General features: G+C 37.9%; 1 protein-coding gene across 3 annotated transcripts; it reads right to left on the bottom strand.

The window, feature by feature from the left end:
* Positions 1–398: 398 nt before the first annotated feature.
* On the bottom strand, positions 399–17828 carry CCDC66 (coiled-coil domain containing 66). 3 transcript variants are annotated; one of them, XM_054076276.1, is made up of 19 exons: positions 17755–17828; positions 16844–16908; positions 15438–15460; positions 14190–14607; positions 13165–13300; positions 12892–12995; positions 11811–11935; positions 10847–11023; positions 10203–10334; positions 7931–8184; positions 7468–7552; positions 6560–6721; positions 5818–5965; positions 5248–5370; positions 4385–4863; positions 3033–3070; positions 2485–2771; positions 1887–2014; positions 399–1167 (listed from the first exon to the last, which is right to left on the bottom strand). In XM_054076276.1, exons 1-19 carry the CDS (start codon positions 17763–17765, stop codon positions 1084–1086), a joined length of 2979 nt encoding a protein of 992 aa, XP_053932251.1. In that variant the 5' UTR covers positions 17766–17828; the 3' UTR covers positions 399–1083. The 3 variants fall into 3 exon arrangements, with proteins under 3 accessions (XP_053932251.1, XP_053932252.1, XP_053932253.1); XM_054076277.1 differs by having other exon boundaries at positions 15438–15514; positions 17755–17825; XM_054076278.1 differs by lacking the exon at positions 10847–11023.
* Between the last annotated feature and the right edge of the window lie 310 nt (positions 17829–18138).

The raw sequence follows: 18138 nt of genomic DNA, 5'->3' as shown, positions 1-18138 counted from the left end.
GTTTATTACAGCACCACCAGTGTGACCTTACAACTTCTGTCTCGCCATTGCAATTACTGTAATGAGAGAACAAAACAGGTTTCAGTTACTGGGGTCATTTGCTTCTCCCACTTTAGCAACACAGTTACCGGCGTTTTCCTTGTCGTTTGTGTTTGTTTTTTAAATAAGCTTTGTTACAGAGTTTTACCTGTTTTAATCTTGTTCTTCTCAATGTCACCTCTGCTGCATTATAAACTTATTTTTCCCCAGTGCTTCTCTTACTTGGCTCATCCTTGCATCGTCTCCTCACTCGGGCTCCTGGAGGTAAATAGCTGTGGTGTCTCAAGGGCGTCTCAAGATGGCCCTTGTTATTACTTTGCTGGGTTTGCATAAACTAATCCTCTTGGCTCCTGTGCTCACTGCTTGGCTCTTCAGGTCGTCCAAAGTCACACACTTGGGTTTGTTTTCTCCCCGTTTGTAGTGTGGCCTTTTATGCAGGGTGTGCGGTTTAGTACCAGATGACACTGTGAAACTGGATGACTCCGGGCTCATGAATTAGTTGGGAGAAATATTATTGGCTAACAAGAGTAGCTTTTAAAAAACAAAACCCACCCACTCTGTAGACTGTTCCCTAAAATTGAATCTCTCCTGTTTAACAGTTGCTTTAAATAGAGAACCCAGTGCTCGCCCAGGGTAGCGTTGGGACCCTCCCTCAGACCACGGCAAATAAATAATTGTGTTTCAAAAAGAGAACCCCCTTTTCTGAGAAGCTGCGGGGTGTGTGTGTGTGTGTGTGAGAGAAGAACCACTCGAGCACCTACAGCACTGAGTGCAGCGTCACCCGTTGTGTGACTTGACTTACAAGGGAGAGGACTGAGTGCATCGTTCTGTGCTGTTTCTGTCAGGTAGCAGGAAAGCCATTCTAAACACGCACCAGCATTAGTTTAATGTAGCTTTACTAGAAAAAGAAACATAACCCTGTAACCTATCAAAATTCACATAATTTAAATCTTTCATTAAAAAGGTAGAGGTGGCTCGTCATTACAGTAGCAAACGAAGTGCTGTGCATTTGCATTTTCCAAATTCAGAACATTCGCATGGATGTCAAAAAGGTGAAGTAAAGTTCTCTTCTTGAGCTACAGCGGGAATCACAGAAGCTTCCAACTCCTTCTGCTTCTGCCGGAGGCCCTGAAATGAACAGAATGTAAATGTGAATGTTCCATCTTCCTTGCGCAGCCTTAACTAATCAAGTGTCACTGTTCCTTCTTTTAAAACTATTCACTCCTTCAGGGGCAGTGCTTTTTAACAGACCGCTTAAAAAGCAGTACAACAGAAAGCATTCAGGAGAGAGGGAACTAAAGATTTCCTGTCTTCTGCAAAAGATGTGAAGTGTGACTGGAGTGGAAGCCAGGCCACTTTGCAGGGATGAATGTGCAGAGGAAAAAGGGATTTTTGCTATGCCATTAGATTTGATTGGCTCACGCGCTCTGTGCACTGTTGCTGTGTTTGTGGTGTTCACACTGCTCTGTCAGGACGGGCTTACCCGTGAAATGCAGTGAAATGTCATTAATGAGGGTTCCAGTGTTTTGTTAAAATACTATTAATACTTTTTCCCCTTGAAACGTTCTTACTATACGCAACCCTATCAAACCTAGAGACTAAACAAAGCCATTCCTCTTGGTTTCCAGTTTTCTCATGTACTTTGCTGTTTCGTAGCTGATCTAAGGATGGTCCGAAGTTGGAAGTCATGCATGAAAAGCAAAATTAGTAAGAAGGAACAATACTAGAGGACAAGGCCCCAAACCTATTATGTATGCTGGAAAAAAAAGACCAGTGCTTATGACTATGTAAGTTTCCACTGTTTGAGCCTAAATACATACACGGTCATCCAATAACTTTTTGCCTACCTGCCGTAATTCTGACAATCCCTTGAGAATTGCTTGTTGTCTCTCCCTGTTCTTAACTACATCAGGATTTAGAAGAGGCTCTCCAACGTGATTGGAGCTGAAAATCTGTCCTGGCGTTTGGTAAGAATCTAAAAGTAAATGTGTATCAAATCAGTTAATAATACTCTTATCATTTTTGTTTTATTTTTGAAGCAGTAGATTTTAATAGCTTGAAAAAATCGTTGGTTTTGGTTGCTATCAGATTACGATCGCTATTTTTAAGTCAAACATACAGATTTGTAAACCCAAATCTATATGCAATAACACCAGAGAAGTGCAATCATCCTTCATTAAATGTAAACGGACAAAAAAGACAGATAAAGGAGTATGAGGAGTATGATATTTTGTTGCCTTTTTTACTTTTTCTGTTGCCTTTTTTTTTTTTTTTGGAATACAGAAAATAATTTGTTGTGCAGGCGTTCTGTACAGTCAGTGACACACATGGGTTACTGCAAAATTCCGCCAAAAAAAAGACCAAATTGAATAAATTTGTAGCCCTTTGAACTAAATCACTGTAACATCTCTTCTACACCAATCAGTTCACAATGCATTTCAGTACCATTAAACTGTCGATACTGCGGGTCGTGAGTTGAAGGTCTTGTCACTGGGGCATCTGGATCGAGATAATAGACTTCATTTGTTCGAACATAAGGAATAAATTGTGAAGAGGGAGGTCTTGCAGCCTCTGTAATGGAAGGAGGGGAGCTCGTCTGCTGCATATCTGTCTTGAAGGTTTTTTCCCTTCTGCTACTGTTGTTATGCATCAGGAAATTAGAAGCATGTATCTGGTTTTGTTGCACTTGGTGTAATCTGTTCTTAACTGCTGGCACAGGGGGGGATGCAGATCTGCGTGAAACAATTAAAACAATTTCGGTGAAAAAAAGAAACAGTACTTAAAAAACGTGATTCATTTTCTCAAACAGTAGAGATAAAGAATCCTCAGAGGACTGGACTTTTGCTCATTTACTCTGCTTTTCAACCTGCACTTTGGCCTTGTGTGTTTTTAATAGTAGACAATTAGATGCATCTAAATTATTTCTTTAAAAATCAGGAAAGAAAAGCATGTGTATTTCACTATTAATGTATTTATACTGAGCATTGACGTACCTTTCTTGGTTGAAATGATTCTTACATAATTGTTCTTCCTAGAAGGAAACCAAGAAAGTCAAAAGTGAAATAAAAAGTTCCATGTTTTTTGTATCCAAAGTTTTCATTTCTCAAGACAAGTTTGTTTGGAAATTGCAAAAGGACCATTTGACCTGAGTTGGGGAGAAAGGTGTTTACCAAAGACTTGCACTAGAGACTTGTAGTGTCGATGAACTAAATTGAACAAATGCAGGAGGATTTGCTCCAATGTCTTTGGCAGCCCTAATCCCTATCAAAAATACTGTAGATAATTTTCCAATAGCCTTGGAAAGGTGCATTTCTAAACCTGAAAGGTTCAGACCGAGCTAATGATTATTAAAGGAAAGGTCATATTTCTAGATGTAGTCAGTACAAGTTTTCTATTTAAATGACAAATATTAACATATGCCATGCCTCAGACAATGCTTACTTAAAAATCTGCTTAAAATTCATTGCCCTATTTCACAGGTACAAAATTCTTGAATATTTACCATTAACCTCAGAAAAAAAGCAATGAATTCATTTTAACAAATGAATAAATCTTCAAAGATTCCCATGTAAACAATGAAGTAGTTTCACATACTTTTTTTTTAATACCCACAGCTTCCAAAACGTGTGCCTGGAGCCACAGTAAGCAAATGGCTGAACAGAACTGAAGTGGCCACCTTTGCTACACTGGATTTTTTTCTGTTGGAAGGTATGAGGAACTGAAGTGTTTATGCATATATTTGTATATAAACACAGAGAGAGAGGGAGCATGTGAGAGGGAGAGAGAAGGCATCAAGGTATTTGATAGCATTTTCTTTAAGTGAAAACTGTTTTGTTCCCAGCCACAAGCTATATTGGTCCATGCCTACTATAGAGAACTTACTCCCCTATGAAGGATGTGTTTGTCTGACAACAGAGTACATCCTCAGTAACTTATGTTCTTTGCAGAAATAAAAGTTGTTCTCTTGAACAGGTATTCCTCTACCTCAAACATCACCACCACATAAGGACAGGATAAAAAAGAGCCATCAATGATGTCATTCTGTCCTGCGCACTGCTTTCAATTGAGCTCCCTGTTCACAAAATGAATCTATGATAATGAACAAATGAAAAACTACTTTGGAAGACTGAAATAACAGTAAAAGCCAAGTCACAAAATCTGAATATATTCTTCTGATCATTAACAAAACAACACTTAAACCCATTCTTTACACAAAGGACAGTAATGGCAAAATTCTTAATACCTTCTTAATTCAGTTAGGTAACTGAATTTCCATCCAGGAAAAAATGCATGGAGCAGGAGTCTTAGAGATACACACTATCGTTGTTAAGGATGAAATAGTTACCTTTCTGACTCTATGTCCCTTATTCTTGACATTTGTTTCTTTGTGAGGTGAAGGAGACCTGTCTGAATAGCCGCCCTTTTTCCAGCAGAGATTCCCAGGGGTATTTCTTTCTACTAGCTGAAGCAGCTCCATTTGTCGTCTTACTTTGTTTTCTTCTCTTTGTTTTTGAAGCTGTTTGGGGTATCTTTCTGATGCTGGAACGTATCTTTTCCCAGGCTTGTTTATGTTCCAGTCAGGTCTTTTTCTGTAGTTTTCCGAAGGTTTAATTTGTCTTTCCTTTCTGGCATAGTGTTCGTATAGCTCGCTGTAAAAGCCACCAGTCTCTTTTCCTGAAATTGTATTTTTATCTGTGTACTGCATTTCCTTCTGGCATTTTTTGCTGTTAGAAGTTTCTTTGTATTCTATGGAAATATCAGGTGACCCACAACACACAGTTCTTTCCTCAGCTGACTCAGCGAATGCTGAAGTATTAAAGTCATCTAAAAGAAATAATTGTATTTTAACTCCAGTTCTGAGCTATTCAAATTACTTGTTGACTTTTGTATTAATCTCCCATTACTGGTTTTATTCAAGAATTGGTTGTTAATAGTTTCATAATGTTTTTATTCTTTTGATGTGGAAGATAGACAGGACCAGTAAAAGCAAACTCATTAAGGAGGGTGGGAGGTAAAAGATTGGAGAATGAAATTAAGCCAGTGATGCATTGTAATAGTCTAACATGCCTGTGACTGACACAGTATTTCTTGCTACTTTTGTTCCATTCTGAGTGCCAGTGATTTGGCCTTATATCTCAGTTTCACAAAGATGCCATTTAACTGTCTTTCTCAAGGTACACCAAAGTAATTAAATTTAAGGCTGCATACCTGTCTGCACAGCAGTGTCCTTCCGAGGAGAAGCCTGCTGATCAATGTGGCTCTTGATGTCATCAGAAAAAATATGACTTTGATGTGCAATGTGAGTACTACAATCTTCAAACTCTGTATTACCTATAAAGAAATAAGTAAAATTGTTCAGCTGAGTAACGTATGCTCCATTTAAGCCATGCTATCAAGTTATCAGACTACTGTGGCTTTAGAACTCAAAACACCACTGTGAACTACGGTTCAGATTCTAATACTCTCCCTTTTTTACTGGAAATCTAATTGACAGCCTATAGGTCTAAATATTCCTTATGCATTCTTGATACTTTTGTTTTTTTCCCTTTATGCAATATAGCCTTTGAAGCTTACTAACATACAATATCCTCCATATTAGTTAACACTGATATTTGTTTGGAAAGCTCTTTAAATGAGCTGAAACAAAATTTGGTTGGTGAAGCAAAGGAGCGATTTCTGACATAAATGCAGAATGGGTAGGAAAAACAAAACCCACCACCAACTTGCACGCAAACACCAAAGGAATAGGCAACTGAGTATGAAAAGATTTGCACTTGCCACAACCAAGGTTCTTCTGAAGTTTTGAAACGTCATGTCCTTTCTGAGCCAAGTCTCGAATGCGCTGTTCTTGTTTTAGTCTCAGTGCTAATTCTTGAGCTTTCTGCATTGACTGATAAAGCTCATTTGTTTTGAGAGTTGCAAGTTCCTTAAAAAAAAAAAGGAAATATATGTGAACATTTATTTTGAAAACAGAATTAATAGGATTATCTAATCTCCATAACATCAAGGTTTCCATACCTTCTCATTTTGGGTGAAGCTTATTTTTTAAAAAATAAAACAAAACCTAGTTGAGTAGATGCAGTATGTGATGTATAACTTTTATGATTATATATAAAGATGAATTCATAAACACTGGTACACTAATTACAAATTCTGTAACAGTGTAAAAGAATAAATAATCAAGTTACCAACTACAACAATTGAGGGTTTTTTTTTTTAATTTAAAATTTGCATTAAAAATGCATTACTGAAAACTACAATCCCATTTTTGCCACTTCTTATCATTTATCTTCCTGAAGAGGCCCTTGTCCACAAAAGGAAATGTGCTGTAAACTTGTATGGTGTTACAAGTTTATTAATTGAGGAGACAAGATTTTGGTTTCAAATGTCTGAGTTTCAGACAGTTTTCATTTTCAAAACAACAGGCTGGCACCATTTTGAAGGTGAAGAACAAGAACCATTTTCCTCAATCCCTCTATTGTTACAGGCTATCTGCAGAAAAGGAAATGCAAGAACCCACCGCCTTTTGTTTTTGTTTCAGCATATCTTCTTCAAACTGTTTCTGCATTTGTTCTTTTTCTCGTGCTAAGCGCTGTTCTTCCTCTTGTTCTTCCCACTTTCTCTGCTCTTCCTCCAGTTGTTTCTTCTTCTGTTTTTCTTCTACCTGAGCCATTATTGCTTTCTAGAAATATAAGGAAAAAAAGAAAATTAAAAAATATAGTATTAAAAGTATTATAAGCTATGTATTCATATAATTTGGCATTGTATTCATAATGAATTTGGCATTGGACTGGGGGGACACAACACCACCAGCCGTTTGAAACACTTGGAGATAAACAGAAGTAGCTTTTTATGTTTGAAAAAAAACTTTTATTTTTCTTGTAAAGAAACGGTGGTCCGATTTTTACCTTACATACTATAAGTTAGCATTTCAATCTAGCAGAATAACCATTCGACCAGAACAGGCTCGTTACATTCATATTAAGATTTTTTTTACACTGTGCCAGAGACATCATCATGCAGGTATACATTCAGCTACAGCGCCACAGAAGTAATTTAAATGACAGTAAAGTAGATAAATATTTAAACAGTCATGGAGTAGGTATCTGTAAATATCAGTCCACCTGATGACAGTGGAACTGAAGAAATATGCACACAAACCTACTAGAGCTCTAAAGACGACATTATAAGTTTTTGAGGCAAGAATTGTTACAGAAATGCAATCATCTCTGTATAAATACTAAAAAAGAAAACGGTAGAGTCTAACTGAATGAAATACCATTAAGCAACTGCAAACATGTAATCAGAGGCATAAAAGTCAAGTACTTCACTGGACTCTGGTATTAAATCTCATGTTTTATTCACGTGACAACACTACTTTTCATCCTTTCTTCTCATTAAAATAGCGTTAGTAAAACAGAAGTCTACCTGATGTTCTAACTGTTTCTGCCGTTGCCTGTCTCTCTCTTCAATCTGTGCAGGGTCCAGGAGAGCTGTCATGGAACGGAGGAAGCTATAAACAAAGAAACATGTAAGTGTTTTAATCATAAGAACATAATCCTAAAGCTTTTCATAATTAGAATCAGTTAAGTTTCAAGTAATATTTTCATACTGAGGTTATCCGATTGTATTAATTTACAACTATGAAATTAATTTTACTAAGGAGCACAGTAAGGTTATTTGCAATAAATTTTATTAATGAACAATTTCTTGTCTCTTTCAAAAATGAAGCAACAGGTATTTCTGAAAAAAGCAGACATTAAATGACTGAGACACAAAGATCAGATTTAAGCAGTCTTTTTCTTTATTTTTCTTTATTTTTTTTAATTTCTGAGGAGGTATCAGAAATGTACCAGCTAGGAAGATAATTATCCTTACAAACGACCCTCACCTGACTTTCTGACTGTGTTCCAAAGCACTGTTTTTAGCAGCTTTTTCTGCATTTCCCACCTGTGAGGGCATGAGGTTGCCTAAAGCTGCAGGTGAAAAAGGGTGAATAAAAGCAGTCAGCTCCTTAGGGTCAGGTGACCGGCAAAGACTTTCAGGCTGCTTTTTGAACATTCCATTTAAGGGGTGCTGTGCATTAACATTAAGGTGGTTCTTTAAAGAATCAAAATGCATTGCCCATCTGTCATGCTCTTCAGCCTAAATAAATATGAAGCAACAAAAAAAAAAATGGAAACATGCTCAATTACACTGTTTCTACAGAGAATGGTTAACAAAACAGACAATATAAATTTTCTAAGACAGGAACATTTGAAAAGCTCTGTTATGGGGCTACAACATAGGCAGTAGTTAATGCCCTAAAATGGAAAACAGAAGTCTCTCTGCTGCTTAAAATGCAAGTTACATTACAAATTATACTTCTGATCTATACTGCTGATCTGTATACCTGGTCAGCAAAAGCATATTGTTACTTTATTTTCAGGTTAAAAAAACCCCCAAAATTAGAAAGAGAAAAAAAATATATTGAAAAAATTATAAAGTAAGTATGGATTCAGGCTTTTTTGAACTGCCTTTTAAATTTATATTACTATTCCATTCCACAATTTTTCTAATAGTACTGGGAAGTGCTTGACTGAGACGTCAATACCCTGTCCACTCTGCCATACTCTCCTCCTGTTGTGTACACATTGTCTCTCTAGTAACATGAACATGCGGCATCTTTTACCACTGTCCTGTTTACCCCCTCCATTTTATTTCTGGATGATAGCAGAATTAACGTGTTTTGGGCACAGATATTAATCTCTGGCAGTTTTCATCTAGACAGGTCCATCATAAAATAAGCCTTCTTTCAAAATCTCTTCCACCCACAGCAGTCACCACTGCTATCATAGCAAGTACCTAAAACTTTTGTAGAGGTGACATACTGGGTTTAAATCTCTGTTCTGTACCATCCAGGTTATCTTTTCGGGTCAGTGCTGGCAACTGAGATATTACAATAAATCACTAATAAAAGATTCTTACCTAAGGGGCCTTTGGTTTTGCTATAGGTAATGAGAAGGTTTTCTCTTCTGACTAAAAGAACTGTTTCCCTGGAGAGACTGGAGAAATGGCTGTCTCGAAACTTGCATTCTGCTAGAAAAAAAACCCTAAAATAATCTAATCTAATCGACTTTCTGGGAGTCTTTTGCTTAAACAAAAAATAATCTCGGTCAGAAAAGTTTCACACCTATTTTAAAAGAGGCAAGAAAATCTATTCCTCCTCCTCTTCCCTCAGTTTTGTTCCCTTTGAATACTCTGTGATGTAGAAGCAGATCAGAGTAATTTGAAAATCTACTTTACTCTTATGCACATCTGTGGTGCAATATGCAGAAGGATTGAAAGTATAACACAAGACCTGGAAAGAAAAGATGTTTGGGAAAACGAGATTAAGTGCACATTAACTTCCTTTCAAAAAAGAGGCTGGAAGCCAGGTTACTGTTAGGTTACTCTCTGTTGATTGCAACCACCTTCCCACAGCACCGCCATCAAATTAAAAAGCAGGGCAGCTAATGAAGGAACCTTTCACAGCTGTGTTCCCTTCACAGTTACAAAGTTCAATTTACAAAGGAAATTAGATTCCTTCAACAACTCAGGGAATGAAAAGGCTTGTGTTGTGTGTTGGTATGTAACCATCCTTGGCAACAAGAGAAGGCTATCTTCCTCAATACTTTTCGGAGTAGAAACGTTTAAAGAAGTTTCGTAAAAGTGCATATATTAAAATAGTTCTAGATGCAGGATTTGAATACCATGTTTACAAACTGTAGTTGTCTATAACTTTTCTTTTCTCATCTCGTTCCATGGTCTATGGAAAATTTCCTTTTACACAGTGTCTAGCCCGTGTCTCTACACCACCTTCCAAACTCTAGTGCTTTCAGACAATGGTTGGAAAGAAAATATAGTATAGCAGTATCGCAGTCTTTATTCCTGTAGCAAGCAGTCTAATGCATCGTACCAGACACATGGTGTCTGTTCTCTGGAATTGAAATACTGGAACAGCTACTAGCTAAGCTTTTAATTAAACTGACCTACAGATTTATGGTGAAAACCTGGACGTGCTATAGGTGACTAAATCTTGGTCACTACTTCAATAGGTCTACAATTTAATCTTTTATTTCTTAGAACAAAAACAGAGAGAAAAACTACACTTATTTCAAAAAGTCCCTCTGAACCACAGGTACCTTTGATAAAGCAAGTTTTTCTTCTATTTTTCGTAGCTTAGCTTCTTCCTTCTGTTTGTCCAGCTCTTCAAGCCACTTCTTCTGTTGCTCATGCTTCAAAGCACTAAGACGTTGTTCCTCTGGCACAGCTTCCTAAAACAAAATCACTGCTAGTCTCATCCTTGAACAAAAAATTCAGTACCTGGTCTAGCCACATAATAAAGACCTGGCAGAAATCTTTCCCTTATATATCTATAATATTTAACAAACTGCAGTAGCACTGAGAACTTCCAATGCTATCTTACAACGATCACTCTTCAGTCAGTGCCTACTAGTAATAACTGTTAAACTACTTCTTGAACCTTCTGCCACCAACACATTTTTTGAAGTTTCCTATTTCTGACAGGTTCCCATTTCTCTCTTTCTTGAACGCATACTTAAAACCTAAATGACACTTCAGCTCACACCTCTAGTACTGCTCTTCACATCAGCCTTGAAAATGCACTGTCTTCAAAGCATCAATATTTTGATAAACATTCTATCAGACACAATTCTCTAGAGAAAGCAAAAAGATCTACTGAAATCTTCTGGTTTAAAAGAACTACAGAAGATATAAATCTGTGGTCAATAAAAAAGAAAAACCTACATGCAATTTAAAATCTTACCCCTATAAAAAATGCTGTGCAATTGACAGCTGATAAGTCAGAAGAACTGAAATTGGAAGATTGCCCAGCTGGAGCACTTGAAACATTCAGTGGAACTTCATTAGCTTCTGTGGTTAAGACAGGTGTACAGATGTGGTTTTCCTCAGTCCTTATATTTGAGTCAGCTGGAAACATTGTCTGCAAATAAAATAACCACTGTTGTTTAAGATTTGATTTATTTAGCTCACCTGCATTGTTTGTATTAACAGCCTTTAGCATATAATAAACAAGTAAATTATACTTCTAGAAGCTGCTATTCATTGAAACTTCAGCCAAACCTTGTAATTTATAACTCAGCATCTCTTAATTATGTAGACCGAAAAATTCTTACTGGATAGAGTGGCAATTTTTCTAGGAATGTTGGATACACCACAAAGAAACCCTATTTGCTTTTGCTGTAGTAACTGATAGCAAGTACAATCCTAACTTCTGTTTAAAAGCCATCAGTTTCACTGGAGAAGCAGTCTCATCTGAGTATAATATGCTCACCTGACACAGCATTTTCAGAGCTACAGCTGACTTCTAAAAGGCAGGTCAGAGTAAGTCAAATTGCTATGCTTTGTGTGTAAGTAATCAAATATACATGAGAATGTGAACAACGTAAATAAATAAATAACCAGGAATTACATTCCTCAAAACAGAACTGGAAAATGTATCTTTTAGTTAGCAAAACGTATCTTTTAGTTAGGAATCAACAAGGAAGGACAGGAATGGGTTGTTCATACTACAAAGATCTTAATTTGTGGGGCTACAGACTGGAGGAAGTGTGAAACGGGGAATTGCAGCAATTCATTGCCACAGAAGAGCATGAAGTGACAACTGAGACTGGGATAGAAAGTAAAATCTTCTATGAATTAAAAGCTGAACAGTTCTGTAACAGTACTGTGGAAAGCATGTGCTCATTAGTGTTTATTGATAGCCTTACCTCATCTGGGTCAGCTGTTTCCACTTTCTTTTTATGGGCTTTATTATTGCCAGGTTTTGCCCAGAAATAACCCACTTCTCCCTCCAAAGTTTCTTTCAGTTTCTTCTTCAGTGCTACCTGTTCATCTTCAAAAAAACCAGACTCTAGTAAGAGTTCTTAATACGGAGAGTTTGAGGGGTTTTTTCCTAAAAAACAAATGCAGCAATGCATGCCTACCCTGTAATTTTGATTGTAAAATGGACTACAAGAGTAACCATTCTGACTAATCAGTCTAAATGTGACTTCACTCTTAAAACGATGCTAGTGAGTCTCTACCCAGAGTTGTAAAGGTAGTTGGAGATTCTCTCTAACAAGACTACAAAACATCGAAGGTATAACAATATCCCAGGGGAAGAAGGAGAACTAGCAGAAATAATCAACTATATAAATTCTCACCGTTTTATTATACTGGTCTTGGACTACTATAATATTATGAAAACCAATGGAGCTACACACAGAAGCTACTGACATTGCAGCACGAAGCCCTGAAACTAGATGGTCTATACCCAAGTTGAAAACAAAACACAACAGTTCTGTGTGAATCACAGAAAGCTTAATTTGTCAATGAGAATTTATTACAGGGTCAAACATTTTTATTTTTCAACAGATGGGGCAGGACTGCAAACTATTTCACCTTCAAAATGCAATTTGATACATTGGGTCATGTTTGTAGAGTCGGGTGAAAAGTGTCACATTAAAATAAGATAAATTTGTTAATGACAACGGCTATCAACTACTGGCAGAATATGACAAAATCAGTAGTAAGTCACTCCTAAAATATGAAGCATAACTATATATATTTCTTTGTGATAATATTTAATAGGTTAAGAAGCATTTTTGCAGGAATTTATACATAATATTTGCACAAAATTTTGAAAATCAATTATCTTAACCTGTCTTGGAGACTATATAAAACTGCGTTCTTTCCAATTTGTAGCAACTGCACTGGTATAAGTAAATTTAAAAAAGCATAAAGAACTTGAAGTTTCTTGGCGTTCTGAGAGTAATAAATCAATCAAATATATTCTGTGTATCATAGTACCTAATTCCTTCTTCCATTGGATCTTCCGAAATTCTAATAGGGCCTTTTCTCCTTCTCTTTCACCCAAGGTACTAAACATGTCAGCAGGTTTCCATGAGTCATTTCTAGAAAGAACGAGGGGAAAAAATAATTTTGCCTAAAAAGCTAATCTGTTAATTTGAAAGGTTAACTTTTAAATTACTATTTATAAAGATTCTTACTGTGCTTAAGAACTACAATATGAATCTTTATTGGAGATACAGTTTACATATGCAATAACACAGATCTACGTACATAACTTTCTGTCCTGTCTGAGGATACGCTTCTTGGTTCCTGCGTGAATCAGAGTTGGCTTCATCTGGAACAGATGAAACTTCGCAAGGTTTTTGGAGCAATGGTATAACATCTTTCTCTGATGCCTCATTGGTAGCTGTGGTAGAATATAAATATCTTAAAAATATATAAATATATATGACCACTGTTTGGTTTCTTCAGCATTGAATAAACATAAAAGAACAGCAGAAACTTCCTAGTTCCCCACTGTTTACCAATACTGTTTTCAGCCCTGCTTGTACAGCTGAAGCACCTAAGTTACAACTTCACAGGGTATTTTTAGAATGCTAGACTTACAATAATCACTTATTCTTGGCTTAAAGTTCAGACTTTGGGAATTTAATTAATTGAGTATGTCATACTCTTGGTGGCAAAATGCTGACCACTTCCATGGGTCCATGAACAGGAGGAAGGATGTAATATAGGAAGGTACACAATAGTTCTTGTGCTTCTGAGTAGAAGTGGAAAAAAACCCAAACCTACTATTCAACAGTAATATTACAGTTAGGCAAAAAGACACATGTACATCTTTGGGCCAGAGGAAAAGGGCACTACTGCTCTGGAGACACAGAGCATGACCTAAACTCTTCACAAAACCAGAAAGACCTGTCTCTTTGAGGTATTGTTTGGGTTATTTTCCCCCAACTACTAATGGCAATGGTACAGTGCAATTCTACTGGTTTTCCTGTAATGTAAAATGATTCCTTTTTTGCATTAAATATTGGTGGAATTGCTTGCTGGTTTGTTCTTCAAAGTACTGGAATACTATCAAGCAATGCTCAGTTTATAGTGATAAAATTATCAAATCAGTTCTTAATAGTAACAGGCAACTTCACATCCTTAACAGCAAACAGTATTTTTCTGCAACCATGAAATCTTAACATCTCTGCAGCCCGCAAATAAACTTACACTATTAATGCAAAGATAAGCTTTCATATTTTGCTCTGTTTCCATTAAACTAACTTAGTCAACTATCAGTATCTTACTCATTTCATCTTCCTTTTCATTATGAGTCTCAGAGAAGCATCTAGTTCCTCCTTTTACAGTCATCAAAATCTCTTGAAGCTGTTCTTGTGTTAAACATGCCGAACTTCTTGGGTCTTCAGCTGATACAGGTGGATTTTGAGTTTTCTGTTTACTTTTTTTAACATTAGGATACTCTGAACCAGGAGATCTGTTTGTGCCGTCTCTTCGGAAAATCAAAGCCTGATCTTTAGTTGTGGCTTCACGTGAGGAGTATTTCATAACTTGCAGTTTTTCACCTTTTGTCATTGATAGGCTTGATTCGCTCCTTGGTTTTGTTAAGTTTTCCTGCTTGATACAAGCATTTTGTGTTGACCTCAGAATATGCCCAGTATGCCTTATTCTCAGTGCCTGTTTAGGTGCTCTGGCTTTATTACCCATCTGTTAAAGCAGTAAGATTTCAGCATATATTAACTAAGGAAACAAAATTGCATGGTAACAAATGAAAACAAGATTAAAGTAACAAGTAGATTAAGTGTTACTTTTCTCCTTAGAAAAAAATCTATTGATTTTACATCAATAGAAACTAATAGAATATTTTCAGGAGTACTAGGAATACCTTGGAAGAGAATACAGCACCTAAATTTCAATGTTGAAAAATGACAGTATGAAAAATAACTTTATGTAGCGTAAAATTTAAATGAATTCATAAATATTAATTCTGCTTTTCTTTGGTGGTTCTGAAGCCCGGCTTCAAACAGCTATCTGTTTTCACCACATAGCATTATTTCAATCTCCATTTTTCCATTCTGTACTAAAGATTTATCCTTTTCAAGGTCCTTGATGTACACCTGCAATGATCTCCTATGTATTGAGACCTTTTCTGCTTTCTCTCCTTCCCCAACACACTGTGTTCCAGTTTACTCAGACAACCTGTATGACTAGACTGGAACTTAAAACACACTTCAGATGCCTGTTATACCAGAATCCCTTTAAGGGTCTCTTAAGGTCTGATTTAGAGGATTTGTTGTGCTGCTGTAATTTCTTGGCAAAGTAAACTAAAGCATTTTGCACAGGTAAGAGTAGTCATAGAACTTTTAATTCAGCCTTTTTAACAGCTATTACGAGCCCAAGTAATAAATATTTATCCTTCACAAATATCATCAATTACAATATTTCAACAATTCAAATGTGTTCTCAAATTTCTGTGTTAAAAAATGAGTTACTTAATTTGTGTGGTCTAACAAAACAAGTAATTTTTTTTTGCTTACCTTCACCGTAGGCTTTGATTTATCTTTTGGGAAACAAATGCAAACATATGAGAGAAGTATTTAATAACAACTTCCTCCTGAAAAACAATCTTGATAAATTAGTAAACTGTTACATTGATGTGAATTTTGTAAGGCAGGGGGAAAGCATTTTCCCCATAACATCTGCTCCCATTGTATTATTTTATTTTTTATTTCAGTATACACACTTCAAAAGTACGTTGAAAACCCAAAACTAGGTGGATATATTCTGGTGACTGTTTCCAGTTTCATACAGATCTAACAAAATTATTGTGCCAGCCTGATCCTCCCCTGCTATTAATTCTCTCAGAGACCCTTGTGTTAATGGCTTATTTTCACTTGTTTATTGAGATTTTTTCAGTTTGCTGTGTGTCGCATTCTTCCAGGATAGCCCCAACCCCATTTAACCACAGGATGTTATTTGACACCATCACTGACAGCCTAAAGAAACAATACTTGCATACTCCCACCATCCCTCATTGTTCCCCTTACCTGTGCCCTGAAACTGTTCAGTCTTTTAACAAAAATCCTAGAGGATGCATAGAGATGTAGTGGTCTCAAAAATAATATTAAGTACTATGTTTAATAAAATACTTATTAATAAAGAATATTATAATATTGATTAATAGAGGGAATGCAATACTCAGCACATGAGTTTTTGTTTCTAGTAGAGTGGTATTACTTACAGACTCAAAATACCCCTTAACGTCTCATTAGACAGCTGTCTGGCAAATGCACAAACTTAAATATAATTTAGAGGGTATTAAATGGAGAATTTCTGTTCCCTGACTGCTATGCAGAACAGTTAGGGAAGGCGGACTTGTGCTTGTATAGAAAAATGGCTGACAAATCACAAAAATAGAATTTATTAATGCTTAATTATAAACATATACTGAAAAAGTCTATCTCGGGTGGTAGTAATGAGATCTGACCTAAATAAACTGCTTATTGAAAATTACAAATGTCAACTGTCAAGTACTAAAGCTGCTGAGAAGTCAGAAATGTGACTGTAATCATGTAATTCTGTGTAAATTAAGCAGCGAGTTATTAGGCCTCATTTTTCTTGCTAAGTAAGGTGATATAGTTACAGAAATTATCAAGTTACGCAATCAGTATATACTGGTATTTAACTTAATTTTATGAATGGAGAGACAAGCTGTAGAGAGCCAACGCTATTTGCCAGCTGTTCACCAGTGGCCAGACTACTCAGAACTTCACTATTGAGCTACTGTCCAGTGTCAGGCTGGTGAGTAAGAGAAGTGGTAAATAACAGTTCACAAATATTCTTCCTAATCTGAATAATATTTCCATAAGGCTGTGCTTGACGTTGCATGGATATTAACTTCAAGAAGCTTTACTTAAGATAAATGATGAAAAAAAACCCATACCAGAAGCAGCTAAAATTAGCCTAGGCTTTCCATCCAGCACTTCAGTTTCAAGCTTCAGTCCATCTCTGCATAATGAAAGAGACAGGAGAACCTCAAATATTAAGTAATCTAATGTTAAGATTTTTACATTAATAACACTTGCACTTAATTATAACACTGCATTTACTGTTGGTCCAGATGTTCTTTAACACCTCAAGCTTCCTGCGTTTCTGAGAAGTTACTTATCATAGAATGGTTTGGGTTGGAAGGGACCTTAAAGCCCATCCAGTTCCAACCCCTCTGTCATGGGCAGGGACACCTCGCACCGGGTCAGGCTGCCCAAGGCCCATCCAACCTGGCCTTGAACACCTCCAGGGATGGGGCAGCCACAGCTTCCCTGGGCAACCTGGGCCAGTGCCTCACCACTCTCATAGTGAAGAAATTCCTCCGTATGTCTAGTCTAAATCTGCCCCTCTCCTGTTTCTACCCATTGCCCAGTGTCTACCACTACAAGCCTTAGCGAACAGCCCCTCCCCAGCTTTCCTGTAGCCCCTTCAGCTGCTGGAAAGTCGCTATAAGGTCTCCTCGGAGCCTTCTCTTCTCCAGGCTGAACAATCCCAACTCTCTCAGCCTCTCCTCGCACAAGAGATGCCTCATCCCTCGGATCTGGTAAGAAAGAAACGTTTTCCTGTGAGGCTGCTGAGGCCCTGGCCCAGGTTGCCCAGGGAAGCTGTGGCTGCCCCATCCCTGGAGGTGTTCAAGGCCAGGTTGGACGGGGCTCGGAGTCCCCGATCCAGCGGGAAGGGGGTGGAACTGGATGGGCTTTGAGGTCCTTTCCCACCCAAGCGGCCGTGTGACACTGCCGGGCGGGCCGCTCCCGCCTCAGCCGCGGCTCGGCTGCCTCAGCCCGCGGCTCCCCGCGCCCGCCTTACCCCAGGTTCATGGCGCGCCGCCGGCCTCGCGCGAGGGGCCGCTGGCGATTGGCTGCGCGCGGCGCGGGCAGCGGGACCCGCGAGCCGCCGCGCGGGGTTGTGGGAGATGGAGTCCCGCCCCCGCCGCGCTTGCACAGCGGTGGCAGCGGGAGTCCCTCCCGCGGGGGGGACAGGAGAGTGTCCTGCCGTGGGGCTGCCCCGCGACCCCCCTCTTTCCATTCGGCCTTTTCTGTTTATTTCTTTCTTTCCTTCCTCTCCTTCCTCTTTTCTCTCTTCCCTTCTCTCCCTCTCTTCTCTCGCTCTCTTCCCTTCCTCCTTTCCCTTCCTTCTCTCTCTCCTCTCCCTCTCCCTTCTCTCCCTTCTCTCCCTTCTCTCTCTCTTTTC

This window comes from Cuculus canorus, chromosome 11 (assembly GCF_017976375.1).
Source record: "Cuculus canorus isolate bCucCan1 chromosome 11, bCucCan1.pri, whole genome shotgun sequence".
NCBI classification, from domain to species: domain Eukaryota; kingdom Metazoa; phylum Chordata; class Aves; order Cuculiformes; family Cuculidae; genus Cuculus; species Cuculus canorus.
Note: the sequence above shows the minus strand (reverse complement) of the source record. Positions and strands in the feature narration are given on the sequence as shown.

Excerpts from the sequence above, each read along its gene's own strand:
- CCDC66 (XM_054076276.1), bottom strand. Across the intron at positions 10,335-10,846 it reads GCACAGCATTTTTTATAGGG|GAAGCTGTGCCAGAGGAACA; the intron begins GTAAGATTTTAA and ends ATTTTGTTTTAG. Across the intron at positions 5,371-5,817 it reads TCAGAAGAACCTTGGTTGTG|GTAATACAGAGTTTGAAGAT; the intron begins GCAAGTGCAAAT and ends ATTTCTTTATAG.